At 44.1% G+C, this 14,882-nt stretch overlaps 1 protein-coding gene across 5 annotated transcripts; it reads right to left on the bottom strand.

The window, feature by feature from the left end:
- Positions 1–1,045: 1,045 nt before the first annotated feature.
- Positions 1,046–14,550, bottom strand: LOC106609857 (small ribosomal subunit protein mS33). Of its 5 annotated transcripts, none has more exons than XM_082978074.1 (3): positions 14,479–14,550; positions 4,185–4,405; positions 1,046–3,268 (listed from the first exon to the last, which is right to left on the bottom strand). In XM_082978074.1, the coding sequence occupies exons 2-3, from the start codon at positions 4,397–4,399 to the stop codon at positions 3,163–3,165; spliced, it is 321 nt and encodes a 106-aa protein (XP_082834200.1). In that variant the 5' UTR covers positions 4,400–4,405; positions 14,479–14,550; the 3' UTR covers positions 1,046–3,162. The 5 variants fall into 5 exon arrangements, with proteins under 5 accessions (XP_082834200.1, XP_082834202.1, XP_082834201.1 ...); XM_082978076.1 differs by having other exon boundaries at positions 4,203–4,405; XM_082978075.1 differs by having other exon boundaries at positions 4,203–4,405; positions 14,335–14,536.
- Positions 14,551–14,882: the final 332 nt, after the last annotated feature.

Raw genomic sequence — 14,882 nt, 5'->3', positions numbered from 1 at the left:
CCAGACTACTTCCCATACATTTTTAGTAGTCCCAGACTACTTCCCATACATTTTTAGTAGTCCCAGACTATTTCCCATATATTTTTAGTAGTCCCAGACTACTTCCCATATATTTTTAGTAGTCCCAGACTACTTCCCATATATTTTTAGTAGTCCCAGACTACTTCCCATATATTTTTAGTAGTCCCAGACTATTTCCCATATATTTTTAGTAGTCCCAGACTACTTCCCATATATTTTGAATAGTCCCAGACTACTTCCCATATATTTTGAATAGTCCCAGACTATTTCCCATATATTTTTAGTAGTCCCAGACTACTTCCCATATATTTTTAGTAGTCCCAGACTACTTCCCATATATTTTTAGTAGTACCAGACTATTTCCCATATATTTTTAGTAGTCCCAGACTACTTCCCATATATTTTGAATAGTCCCAGACTACTTCCCATATATTTTTAGTAGTCCCAGACTACGTCCCAGACAACTTCCCATATATTTTTAGTAGTCCCAGACTACATCCCATATCTTTTGAATAGTCCCAGACTATATCGATACGGGGTAGTTTATTTTTAGTAATGGCCTCAACTACTACGAGTCATTACGGACCTGTCCGTTTCCGAATAGTCCCAGACTACTTCCTATATTTAAAATCCTCCCTCACCTTTATCTTGACCAAAGCTTTATAGGAATTTTTAGTAAGTTTAGAATTTAACCCCAAAATAATGAATAAAGATTACTGACCTTATCTTGCAGCTGAGAATTCAATGTTCGTAGAATCTCGTCACCACCTCTGTCGCGTACCAGTTTGCCACCGGCCTGTAAAGAACCCACAGTAAAGGGCCAGGTCTTTGATTTACAGATATTTCATCCGCACGGTTTCAGTGTCTCCTTGGAACGACAGCGGCAGTTTGAGATCCGGCTCGAATAGGACCAATTGTTATAGGAATTTTATATCTTGATGATAATAATCAATAATCAATTCGCCTTGACTAATGCCCAAGGTTTGTAAGACAATGGGTTAAAATAATTAGGCAAGGACTCAGCTTTCTGCAAAAGGTTTCTGTAGCTTTATTCAGAGAACGGTCTGGTGTCAGGATAACAAAACAGTCATTATATAGTTCTTGCTAACTTACGCACATGCATTTACACACAATCCGTTGGTGACCTGCAACCCCCATAAACTTCACACTGTTTATCACCTTCTGGCTCAGCCTGTTCCTTTCCTCCAAGGTTAGGAACTCTCTGAGGTTTTACTCCCTTGACCATCTGCTTCTCTATCTCTCTATACTAATTGCATACACACATTTCTTTCCCTCTCCAGTGGTTCCTGGACTTTCCGGAACGAATCAAACTAATCGATCCCTACATTGATCATTCATTAACCATGCACTATGACTAATAATTCATCATGGTTTATTGATTCATTTACCTTTATTAGATAATTCTCTTATCAACTATATAGGGAACAGGGCTCTGGTCTAAAGTGGTGCACAACACAGGGAATAGGGCTCTGGTCTAAAGTAGTGCACTACATAGGGAATAAGGCTCTGGTCTATAGTAGTGCACTACATAGGGAATAGGGCTCTGGTCTAAAGTAGTGCACTACATAGGGAATAGGGCTCTGGTCTAAAGTAGTGCACTACATAGGGAATATGGTGGCATTGTTGGACGTAACCAGTCAGTCTCTGGACAAGACCCACTACACCAGTTAACATGTGTATCAAGGTGATCTGAACACACACATGGCTTTATGAACGGTGTGTGTAGCAGCAACATTAAAACATATCCACGTATTGAGTGACATCCAAATCCAACCACCCTCTGAGACTAGTTTTTCAACAGTTATGAGTTTCTCCTGTCAGACTAAATACATAGAAATATAATGAATAGAACCAGAGTCTCCATTCAAGTCAAGGATTCAGACATTCTATTTCTATCTACTCAGTCCTATCCGATAGGAGAAATACAGATCACTTTTGAAAAACTGGGCCCTGGGCATCAAGTCATCAAGGGATCAGGTCAGAACAGGTTTTAATGGGTTTCCTGTAGTTACACTAAGTCACTATTAACAACATTGTATAACACAGTACTTACATGGCAATTAACCAGTCACAAAATGGAGAGAGTCCTCCTACACATCTCAGCAGATTTGTTGACAGTATTGTATTCATGACACCTGGTGTTACTCAGAACAGATGTAAAATCAGCAGCTTTGTCTCAGCCAATAGGAACATACTAGCATCACAATGACATGTACTGATGCCCTCCAGGTCTCCTTCACCTATTCACTGTACAGATGGTATGAGAACGGAAAGCTGCTAACAACGCGGATACAATTTAAACCTAAATGAAACATCTTGTAAAGCAATGAACAGAAATGTTTTCTGTACCAAACACACAGCGATCAAAGACTGGTCACTTGTCAGACAGGATGTTCTGTGATGGGATATGAAAGGATCCTCTCAACACATCATCATCATCATCATCAGCTGTTACAAGGGTCCATTTAATATGAACATCCTGAGTGGGGTCACATGTTACCGATGTGAACACAGTTAGGGAGGCCATTCCTCTGGTGTCCCAAAGCAAACGAGGCCTGTTGTGATTCCCCCATAGGTCCTATATGACAGGGAAAGGCTGGGTTTACCCATAGGTCCTATATGACAGGGAAAGGCTGGGTTTACCCATAGGTTCTATATGACAGGGAAAGGCTGGGTTTACCCATAGGTTCTATATGACAGGGAAAGGCTGGGTTTAGCCATAGGTTCTATATGACAGGGAAAGGCTGGGTTTAGCCATAGGTTCTATATGACAGGGAAAGGCTGGGTTTAGCCATAGGTCCTATATGACAGGGAAAGGCTGGGTTTAGCCATAGGTTCTATATGACAGGGAAAGGCTGGGTTTAGCCATAGGTTCTATATGACAGGGAAAGGCTGGGTTTAGCCATAGGTCCTATATGACAGGGAAAGGCTGGGTTTAGCCATAGGTTCTATATGACAGGGAAAGGCTGGGTTTAGCCATAGGTTCTATATGACAGGGAAAGGCTGGGTTTAGCCATAGGTCCTATATGACAGGGAAAGGCTGGGTTTACCCATAGGTCCTATATGACAGGGAAAGGCTGGGTTTACCCATAGGTTCTATATGACAGGGAAAGGAAGTGCTTATTTCTTCTTGGTGGCTCTCTTTCCTTCGCCCTTCTTGGGTTTCCCCTTGCCTCGTAGTTTCCTCAACCGCCGCATCTCCTCCTTGAAGTCCTCGTGCTCATCTCTGGTGGGGAAACAGGGAGGAAATGGTGTTACTGAGGTAAGCAGCATTAGTACTAAACTAAAAGGACGTGTTCAGAAGAACAGAGACAAACAGGGTCTAGAAAACTGTCTGCTTAGAACACAGAGACAAACAGGGTCTAGAAAACTGTCTGGTTAGAACACAGAGACAAACAGGGTCTAGAAGACTGTCTGGTTAGAACACAGAGACAAACAGGTTCTAGAAAACTGTCTGGTTGGAACACAAACAGGGTCTAGAAAACTGTCTGGTTAGAACACAAACAGGGTCTAGAAAACTGTCTGGTTAGAACACAGAGACAAACAGGGTCTAGAAAACTGTCTGGTTAGAGCACAGAGACAAACAGGGTCTAGAAGACTGTCTGGTTAGAGCACAGAGACAAACAGGGTCTAGAAGACTGTCTGGTTAGAACACAGAGACAAACAGGGTCTAGAAAACTGTCTGATTAGAACACAGAGACAAACAGGGTCTAGAAAACTGTCTGGTTAGAACACAGAGACAAACAGGGTCTAGAAAACTGTCTGGTTAGAACACAGAGACAAACAGGTTCTAGAAAACTGTCTGGTTAGAACACAGAGACAAACAGGGTCTAGAAAACTGTCTGGTTAGAACACAGAGACAAACAGGGTCTAGAAAACTGTCTGGTTAGAACACAGAGACAAACAGGGTCTAGAAAACTGTCTGGTTAGAACACAGAGACAAACAGGGTCTAGAAGACTGTAATTTCACTGTCTGTGGTTAGCCAGAAGGACCTTCTAAAGCCTCTAGAAGTGGTTCTGGCTAGAGTAGGGCTGTATACATTATTACACAATGCCAAACACAGACATGCCAAAAGAACCCAGATCCCTTTCCCATGAATAGGCCTATGGATCTATTCAGCCCATCGTCACGTCATGTCTACCTGAAGAGTCCCATGTACCGTAGCTTCTGTGTAAGGGCATAGTAGATCTTGTGTTGAGGGTACCAGTCGTACACCTCCTTTTTCTGGGCCATGGGCGGCTCCTTGAACAGCTGGACCACCTTCATGGACTTGTTGTCCGTCGGACGCGCCACATCCCCAAAGATACGTGCGCTGAGACGTGCCATACGCACAGCGTAGTTGGACAGGCTGGCCATAGCTAGCTGAAATACAAGAGGAAAGAGAAGCAGCAAATATTAGTTACAAATATGTCCTCAAAAAATAAACAACTTCTATAGACGGGTTAGCTGACAACGTCACAAAACATGATCGCTTCAAATGGGGCAGAAATCTGTGTTGTGATTCTGGTTGGCCAGATAGCTAGCAACAACGACAGGAAGCTGGCATGTAGGGAATCGTAGGTGGCTCGTTTCAGCTAGTTTCATCTTCTTCTCGATGCCACGTCTTGTTTTGAGGTGTTCTGACTGATGTCTGACCTACGCTAATATGGCTAAAATTCACCCGCTACCTTGCCAACAACTGTAACGATGTATTTGACACAACAAGTGCAGATGTATATATTTTCAATAAACATCAGAGACGAAATATAGTTTACATGTTGTCAACACTAACCTGAACAAGAATCTGGGCTTACAGGAGACGTTGAATACAGTCATTCTCTGTTAAGCCCAAGAAGCAGCCATTTAACAGCTTGTCGAACTTAACGTCGAAATAAGCATCAAATCCACCTTTTCTGCACCTCCAATAAAATCCCTTTTTACTGCCACGCGCAGATTGGCTGATCCAGCAGATGGAAAGGTCATTGATTATATCCAGAGAGGAACAAACACAGAGCAAGAGGTTTCACTCTTGACAAAATCTATCAAAAAAGAAAAAGCCCAATAAGTTTCTACGAGCTTATTTTGGCCCTAAGCTTGTCGACCTTTGTGACAACGATTCCTAATGGTAGAGCAGAGGCATGAGCATCTCCTAATTAAAGAAGATCTCCGTTTTATCACCTACAACAGTATAGGAACATAAAATCTAAATTGGTTGTATAAACCTGCTCTACCCAGAACGTAAAAATATTCCACCTGCCCTACCCAGAACGTAAAAAATATTCCACCTGCCCTTCCCAGAACGTAAAAATATTCCACCTGCTCTACCCAGAACGTAAAAATATTCCACCTGCTCTACCCAGAACGTAATAATATTCCACCTGCTCTACCCAGAACGTAATAATATTCCACCTGCTCTACCCAGAACGTAATAATATTCCACCTGCTCTACCCAGAACGTAATAATATTCCACCTGCCCTACCCAGAACGTAATAATATTCCACCTGCTCTACCCAGAACGTAATAATATTCCACCTGCCCTACCCAGAACGTAATAATATTCCACCTGCTCTACCCAGAACGTAATAATATTCCACCTGCCCTACCCAGAACGTAATAATATTCCACCTGCCCTACCCAGAACGTAATAATATTCCACCTGCTCTACCCAGAACGTAATAATATTCCACCTGCCCTACCCAGAACGTAATAATATTCCACCTGCCCTACCCAGAACGTAATAATATTCCACCTGCCCTACCCAGAACGTAATAATATTCCACGTGCTCTACCCAGAACGTAATAATATTCCACCTGCTCTACCCAGAACGTAATATAGATTCTTTCCAGACAAGGCATTTTTTCAGTTGCTTGCATCTTTTTATTCAGACCTTATTTGGAAGTACATAAAGGTCGTGACGGCAGTAATGATGTTAGTTGCTCAGAGAAACTCCATTCTTTGGAAGCTAATTCCCATATATATTTTGACATTATTAAGCTTGAAAAGCTGGTGAATGGCTGTTTCCTGGGTTTAAAGTGGAACTGACTGCATTTTAGCAACATGAAATCTTATTAAAATCTGTTCATATACAACCCATGAATATCTGACAAGCGAGCGCTTGGTCATATGGCCATTTTCACATTTTCATGAATGTTTGGGCATTTGTGAAAATTCCATAGCAATATAGAGTGGGAAAGTGGCCTTGCGTTTGGACAATTTAATAGACACTGCAGTAAATAAACCATCTTTCTTGTCCAGGACCAGAGTCTATGCAGACTGGTGCACCATAGCCAATCAGAACTACAGTAGGACTATATACAAACAAGCCATTTGCACATAGGCCTGTCATCATTCACTATGAACTGGACTGTGTGTTTACAGGCAGTAGGGCCTGCCATCATTCACTTTGAACTGGTCTGTGTGTTTACAGGAAGTAGGGCCTGTCATCATTCACTATGAACTGGATTGTGTGTTTACAGGAAGTAGCAACAGAGCGACTTTAGATCAATAGAACACATTCCCCAAAAGCCACAAAATACACCTGAATGGATTTCTGCAAATACCAGGGAGTCCTCTTACATTTTGGGAACTTCACAGTCCTGTTGATCAAACAATCATGACAAGGTAGGCCATCTTTTCACTATATACACACACATCAACAAGATCAACATCTAATGCTAGTCAACAAAGCAAGATTAGCGTAAAACCCTCTCAAAGTTTTTTTTAGCTAGTTTGCCATCAAAATTGCACTGTTAGGGCCTCCTGAGTGGTCTAAGGCTAGATGTGCCACTAGAGATTCTGGGTTCGAGTCCAGGCTCTGTCGCAGACGGCCGCGACCGGGACACCCATGGGGCGGCGTACAATTGGCCGGGTTAGGGGAGGGTTTGGCCGGCAGGGATGTTCTTGTCCCATCGCGCTCTAGCAACTCCTGTGGCGGTGCGGGCGTAGTGCACGCTGACACAGTCACCAGGTGTACGGTGTTTCCTCCGTCACTTTGGTGCGGCTAGCTTCCGGGTTAAGCGGGCATTGTGCGCCATGGCTCTCGACCTTCGACTCTCCCGAGTCTGTACGGGAGTTGCAGCGATGGGACAAGACTGTAACTACCAATTGGATACCACGAAATCGGGGAGAAAAATAAATAAATACTAAAAACAATTTGCACTGATAAGCAATAGAGAATTGTAGCCTCCTCGCCTTTCTGCAGCTTGCCTTCCAACAGTGCATGCTTGTCCCAACCAAACACCCAAGCTAAAGTTGGCTTGCTAGCTACTTCCAGACACATAATGAGAGAACACCTCACTCTGATCATTTGACTCCCCCTAGCAGACCTGGTTAGGTTGTTTACATGTTATGCAGCATTTTTTTTACTAACTTCCTTTCTTTGCCTACATTTACTGACACCAGTCATATTCAGCAGGTGTTGCACGTTGGTATCATCAGTTATTCAGCGCTCTGGCACGCTCAGACGAGAGTGCTCTGAAATCGAAGTAGATAATCAGAGTGAATTTGTAAAACGCAAGAGATATGCTAACTGGATAACAGTCGTTCAATTTCAGAATAGCGAAGCGATTAACATGTCTTGCTAGCTAACCAAATGACACCTGCATCCATATCTCTGTAGCCACCGGAAAATTCAGTCACTCACCCACTCCTCCGATGACATCCTCCTAGCAGCTAGCTATCTAGCTAAGTTCAGTCTCTGTGTTTTAGCTTGCTACATAGATTCGCTAGCCTATCAGCCACATTTTAACTGACTTGTGATCATGGGCCTTGGCCTTACTAGTTTGAATCAAATTTTATTGGTCACATACACATGGTTAGCAGATGTTAATGCGAGTGTAGCAAAATGCATGTTCTTCTAGCTCCAACAGTGCAGTAATATCTAACAATTCCCCAACAACTACCTAATACACACAAATCTAAAGGTTTGGAGCGAGCAGTCGCACCACGCTTCGCTCCACAGGTAATATTCCACTTCGCTACATTACAACGGCTTGATTTGTTTGATCTGAGCAATTCTTCTTAGCTAGCTACATAGCCGTCTTTGTATCAAAGATAATTGTGTAGTTTAGAGTAACTGAGTAATTATCGAGGCTAGCTATCTTCGTCCTCCTAACGTAGTCAACACTGCTAGCTGCTAGCTAGCTAGTCATCACTGTTAGCTAGCCAACTTCTACCGACTAGCAGCACCGCAGAAACTATTACATTACAACGCAACGACTTGATTAGTGTGGTGTTAGTGTTAGTTAGCCAGCTACATAGTTGTCTGTGCTGTCTCTGTATCTAAGATAATTGTGTAGTTTGAGTTTGAGTATTATCGAGGTGTGCTAGCCAGCCGCGACGCGGCGCCAGACTTACTCAACACACCTAGTCATCATTAACCCACTGCCAGATAGCCATCCGTTACCGACTAGCAGCGCTGTAGTTACTAATACTTCACAACGAACGATTTGACTAGTGCAGTGTTACCTAGCTAGCTACCTAGTTGTCTTTGTCATAGCTTGATAATTGTTAATTGATAATTGTTAGCTAGCCAGCCATCGAGGTTAGCTAGCCAGCTATTTCCGTCCCCCGCGACGCCATTTTTCCTAACCTAGCCAACTATTACCGACGAGCAGCATTGTTGAAACTAAATACACTACAAGGAACGTCTTGATTAGTGTTATGTTAGCTAGCTAGCTACAAAGTTGCTTTGTATCATGACAAGGTGTAGTACTGAAACTACCGAGGTTACCTAGCCAGCTACACGTTCAAAGTCAACAACGCAGCCACTGCTAGCTAGCCTACTCCACCAGCCAGCAGTACTGTATCATTTTAGTCAATAACATTTTTGCAACGTAAGCTTAACTTCCTGAACATTCGAGACGTGTAGTCCACTTGTCACTCCAATCTCATTTGCATTAGCGTAGCCTCTTCTGTAGCTTGTCTACTATGTGTCTGCCTATCCCTGTTCTCTCTCCTCTGCACAGGCCATACAAACGCTCCACACCGCGTGGCCGCTGCCGCTCTAACCTGGTGGTCCCAGCGCGCACGACCCACGTGGAGTTCCAGGTCTCCGGCAGCCTCTGGAACTGCCGGTCTGCGGCCAACAAGGCTGAGTTCATCTCAGCCTATGCTACCCTCCAGTCCCTAGACTTCCTGGCGCTGACGGAAACATGGATCACCACAGATAACACTGCTACTCCTACTGCTCTCTCCTCGTCTGACTACGTGTTCTCGCATACCCCTAGAGCATCGAGCCAGCGGGGTGGTGGCACTGGAATCCTCATCTCTCCCAAGTGGACATTCTCTCTTTCTCCCCTGACCCATCTGTCTATCTCCTCATTTGAATTCCATGCTGTCACAGTTACCAGCCCTTTCAAGCTTAACATCCTTATCATTTACCGCCCTCCAGGTTCCCTTGGAGAGTTCATCAATAAGCTTGACGCCTTGATAAGTTCCTTTCCTGAGGATGGCTCACCTCTCACAGTTCTGGGTGACTTTAACCTCCCCATGTCTACCTTCGACTCATTCCTCTCTGCCTCCTTCTTTCCACTCCTCTCCTCTTTTGACCTCACCCTCTCACCTTCCCCCCCTACTCACAAGGCAGGCAATACGCTTGACCTCATCTTTACTAGATGCTGTTCTTCCACTAATCTCATTGCAACTCCCCTCCAAGTCTCCGACCACTACCTTGTATCCTTTTCCCTCTTGCTCTCATCCAACACTTCTCACTCTCCCCCTACTCGGATGGTATTGCGCCGTCCCAACCTTCGCTCTCTCTCTCCCGCTACTCTCTCCTCTTCCATCCTATCATCTCTTCCCTCTGCTCAAACCTTCTCCAACCTATCTCCTGATTCTGCCTCCTCAACCCTCCTCTCCTCCCTCTCTGCATCCTTTGATTTCCTCTGTCCCCTATCCTCCAGGCCGGCTCGGTCCTCCCCTCCTGCTCCGTGGCTCGACGACTCACTGCGAGCTCACAGAACAGGGCTCCGGGCAGCCGAGCGGAAATGGAGGAAAACTCGCCTCCCTGCGGACCTGGCATCCTTTCACTCCCTCCTCTCTACATTTTCCTCTTCTGTCTCTGCTGCTAAAGCCACTTTCTACCACTCTAAACTCCAAGCATCTGCCTCTAACCCTAGGAAGCTCTTTGCTACCTTCTCCTCCCTCCTGAATCCTCCTCCCCCTCCCCCCCCCTCCTCCCTCTCTGCGGATGACTTCGTCAACCATTTTGAAAAGAAGGTTGACGACATCCGATCCTCGTTTGCTAAGTCAAACGACACTGCTGGTCCTGCTCACACTGCCCTACCCTGTGCTTTGACCTCTTTCTCCCCTCTCTCTCCAGATGAAATCTCGCGTCTTGTGACGGCCGGCCGCCCAACAACCTGCCCACTTGACCCTATCCCCTCCTCTCTTCTCCAGACCATTTCCGGAGACCTTCTCCCCTACCTCACCTCGCTCATCAACGCATCCTTGACCGCTGGCTACGTCCCTTCCGTCTTCAAGAGAGCGAGAGTTGCACCCCTTCTGAAAAAACCTACACTCGATCCCTCCGATGTCAACAACTACAGGCCAGTATCCCTTCTTTCCTTTCTCTCCAAAACTCTTGAACGCGCCGTGCTTGGCCAGCTCTCTTGCTATCTCTCTCAGAATGACCTTCTTGATCCTAATCAGTCAGGTTTCAAGACTGGGCATTCAACTGAGACTGCTCTTCTCTGTGTCACGGAGGCTCTCCGCACTGCTAAAGCTAACTCTCTCTCCTCTGCTCTCATCCTTCTAGACCTATCTGCTGCCTTTGATACCGTGAACCATCAGATCCTCCTCTCCACCCTCTCCGAGCTGGGCATCTCCGGCACCGCGCACGCTTGGATTGCGTCCTACCTGACAGGTCGCTCCTACCAGGTGGCGTGGCGAGAATCTGTCTCCGCACCACGTGCTCTCACCACTGGTGTCCCCCAGGGCTCTGTTCTTGGCCCACTCCTATTCTCGCTATACACCAAGTCACTTGGCTTTGTCATATCCTCACATGGTCTCTCATATCATTGCTACGCAGATGACACACAATTAATCTTCTCCTTTCCCCCTTCTGACAACCAGGTGGCGAATCGCATCTCTGCATGTCTGGCAGACATATCAGTGTGGATGACGGATCACCACCTCAAGCTGAACCTCGGCAAGACGGAGCTGCTCTTCCTCCCGGGGAAGGACTGCCCGTTCCATGATCTCGCCATCACGGTTGACAACTCCCTTGTGTCCTCCTCCCAGAGTGCTAAGAGCCTTGGCGTGACCCTGGACAACACCCTGTCGTTCTCCACCAACATCAAGGCGGTGACCCGATCCTGTAGGTTCATGCTCTACAACATTCGCAGAGTATGACCCTGCCTCACACAGGAAGCGGCGCAGGTCCTAATCCAGGCACTTGTCATCTCCCGTCTGGATTACTGCAACTCGCTGTTGGCTGGGCTCCCTGCCTGTGCCATTAAACCCCTACAACTCATCCAGAACGCCGCAGCCCGTCTGGTGTTCAACCTTCCCAAGTTCTCTCACGTCACCCCGCTCCTCCGCTCTCTCCACTGGCTTCCAGTCGAAGCTCGCATCCGCTACAAGACCATGGTGCTTGCCTACGGAGCTGTGAGGGGAACGGCACCTCCGTACCTTCAGGCTCTGATCAGGCCCTACACCCAAACAAGGGCACTGCGTTCATCCACCACTGGCCTGCTGGCCCCCCACCTCTGAGGAAGCACAGTTCCCGCTCAACCCAGTCAAAACTGTTCGCTGCTCTGGCACCCCAATGGTGGAACAAGCTCCCTCACGACGCCAGGACAGCGGAGTCAATCACCACCTTCCGGAGACACCTGAAACCCCACCTCTTCAAGGAATACCTGGGATAGGATAAAGTAATCCTTCTAACCCCCCCCTTAAAATATTTAGATGCACTATTGTAAAGTGGTTGTTCCACTGGATATTATAGGTGAATGCACCAATTTGTAAGTCGCTCTGGATAAGAGCGTCTGCTAAATGACTAAAATGTAAATGTAAATGTAATATGTACATGATCTACTGCATCCATGTACATGAATATGTACATGGATGAGCGATGGCTGAGCAGCATCGGCAAGGTGCAGTAGATGGTATAAAATACAGTATATACATGTGATATGAGTAATGTAAGATATGTAAACATTATTAAAGTGGCATTGTATAAAGTGACTAGTGATCCATTTATTAAAGTGTCCAGTGATTGGGTCTCAGTGTAGGCAGAAGCCTCTCTGAGTTAGTGATTGCTGTTTAGCAGTCTGATGGCCTTGAGATTGAAAAACTGCTTCTATCTCTCGGTGATCATATTGACATTCCCAGCCGTAGTTACATTTGTCCGTTTTTGTCCAAAAAATATCGAGCCATTGAAACAGAAACAGTGCATTCTGAATGGTACCAGGTCCGCTGTGATTTACAACATGATAGCAATATTTTCTGGACCACCAAGACATGTATTGGTTTATTATATAAATCATGTATTGAACTGCATCTATCTATTCTGACAACAGTGCCTTGGTGTACGGCATGGAATGTTAAGTCAAATATAACCTATTTATAAAACCTCTTATGAAGTTGGTTTCGTAGCATAAAAGTGTGAATTTGATATTTTTGACTGATATTATGATTATCTGTTTTCAATGGCATAAAGTACTTAAGTAGTACTTTTAAGTATTTTTACTTAAGTAGTTTTTTGGGGGTATCTGTACTTTACTATTTAAATTTGTCAACTTTTACTTTACTACATTCCTAAAGAAAATTATGTATTTTCTACTCTGTACATTTTCCCTGACAACCAAAAGTACTCGTTGCATTTTGAATGCATAGCAGGACAGGAAAATTATCTAATTCATGCACTTAAAGAGAAAATCCCTTGTCATCCCTACTGCATCTGATCAGGCAGACTCACTAAACACAAATGCTTTGTTTGTATATTATGTCTGAGTGTTGGGGTGTGCCCCTGGCTATCAGTCAATAAAAATAAAAATACAAATTGAATTGTGCCGTCTGGTTTGCTTAATATAAGGAATTTGAAATGAGTTATACTTTAACTTTTGATACTTAAGTATATTTAAATCCAAAACCCTTTTTTACTTTTACTCAAGTAGGATTTTACTTGGTGACTTTCACTTGAGTAATTTTCTATAAAAGGAATCTTTACTTTTACTCAAGTATAACAATTGGGTACTTTTTCCACCACTGTGTGTTTCATATCTGCAAAGTAGTTCCTCTTTAAATAGTCCAAGTGCCACCCACCAAAAATGTGTTGGACCTTCCGTCTGACTACGCAATCCACTGTTTCATCAGCCCAGCCAGGCAATTTATAAACTTGATCTCCACTATAAAAAGCATCTAGACATTATCTCACATTTCTTTTAGATTAACAATTAGTTTTAAACAGCAGAGATTTGTATAAACCTTGCTGTCTCTCCGACATTTGCTAAATTGATTCAATATTCAAATTCCACCTCCAGCTGTCCCATATCATAGTAATGAACAAGTAGAAGTCGCGACCAGACAGACAGCGTTTCTCAGCCAGTCGAAATCATGAATCAGCTGGCATCATTTTTATGGATATATAAAAATACATTTAAAATGAAATAAAAAGAAGGTCCAACTAAAGGAATTGCAGCAGTCTTTCTGGCTCCAGTGTTTGAAGTGATTGTAGTTGTGTTGTCTGCTAGCTGCTCTGAACAACAGGGGTCCTGACCAGAGAGAACATTTTCTATGCCAGGAGAAACCTCACCTCATTAACTCATTGTTATGGACGTATCCAAATAAAATGTCACTAGAAAACTGATTAAACAAATGCCAAATGTAGCTAGTGTTATTGTTTTTGACCTGACTAAGTTAGCCGTAGTTGGCTAGCTAGCAAAACAAGAGAGAAGAACGGTTATGTCGGGTCTAACACCCGTACCAATATCCTCCAAAAACACCAGCTTCTCGGGCATTTTTTCATTTAAATAAACACTGTATGGTTCAAAACTTGTAAAAGTGGCCATTTATTTTTTTAATAAAAGTTACTTAAAGTTAGCATTGAAATCCCAGCGCATATTGGGCCTTGGATTAAAATAATAATCGCCATATTGAACGTCTTGTGTAAAACCCAGTATTTCCCCCCATAGTAACTAAACAACCAACCCGTTAATGAAACAGCTTCATGGTTTTAAAACCAATGGAAAAATCATAGCCAACAAACACACCATAAAGTTGATGATCAGTGTGAAAACATGCACCAGACAGAGGAAAGCACATACTGAATAACAAAATGGCTCACTGTGTCCACAGCCAAATACAGACCTGGAATCACCGCGACGTGTGGACTGGCTTTGTTATATCCAATGTTGATATGTTACCATGTTCTACACGATAATGGTATACCTTGCTACTCAGTATGTGTGTCACTAGTAGTTATTATTGTATTTCGTTAAATATGTCGCTAACCTTCAAGCATGCCACCACTGCTATTCTTCGATGAGGTTTAACGGCGGGTTGGCATCCAATACATGTTGCATTACCGCCACCTACTAGACTGGAGTATAACTCCCTTATAGTTGGCTTGAAAATGTCAAATAAATACATTAATACCCCTACACTCACTAAAAACCACCACCTTAATCCACTATTTAAATCTATCTACTTCTACTTCAGACCAACAGCCTGAAAGGACGGGACACCACCACTCAACACACCCTGTAACTCTTCTGAGGTAAAGTCTTGTACACTCAAATACCTCACTGCAGCTGCCACCACAACCTCAACATCCAGAGACTTACGTTCCATCCCTACAGTACAGTTGATAACCATTGCTATAAATGCTAAAAATCCAATCTTACTGAAGCATACTG

Source organism: Salmo salar, chromosome 07 (assembly GCF_965601325.2).
Source record: "Salmo salar chromosome 07, fSalSal1, whole genome shotgun sequence".
Classification (NCBI taxonomy): domain Eukaryota; kingdom Metazoa; phylum Chordata; class Actinopteri; order Salmoniformes; family Salmonidae; genus Salmo; species Salmo salar.
Note: the sequence above shows the minus strand (reverse complement) of the source record. Positions and strands in the feature narration are given on the sequence as shown.

Coding starts and splice junctions, on each gene's coding strand:
- LOC106609857 (XM_082978074.1), bottom strand. CDS start 4,399: ATGGCCAGCCTGTCCAACTACGCTGTGCGTATGGCACGTCTCAGCGCA. Junction 3,269..4,184: donor CGGTACATGGGACTCTTCAG/GTAGACATGACG, acceptor TTTCCCCACCAG/AGATGAGCACGAGGACTTCA.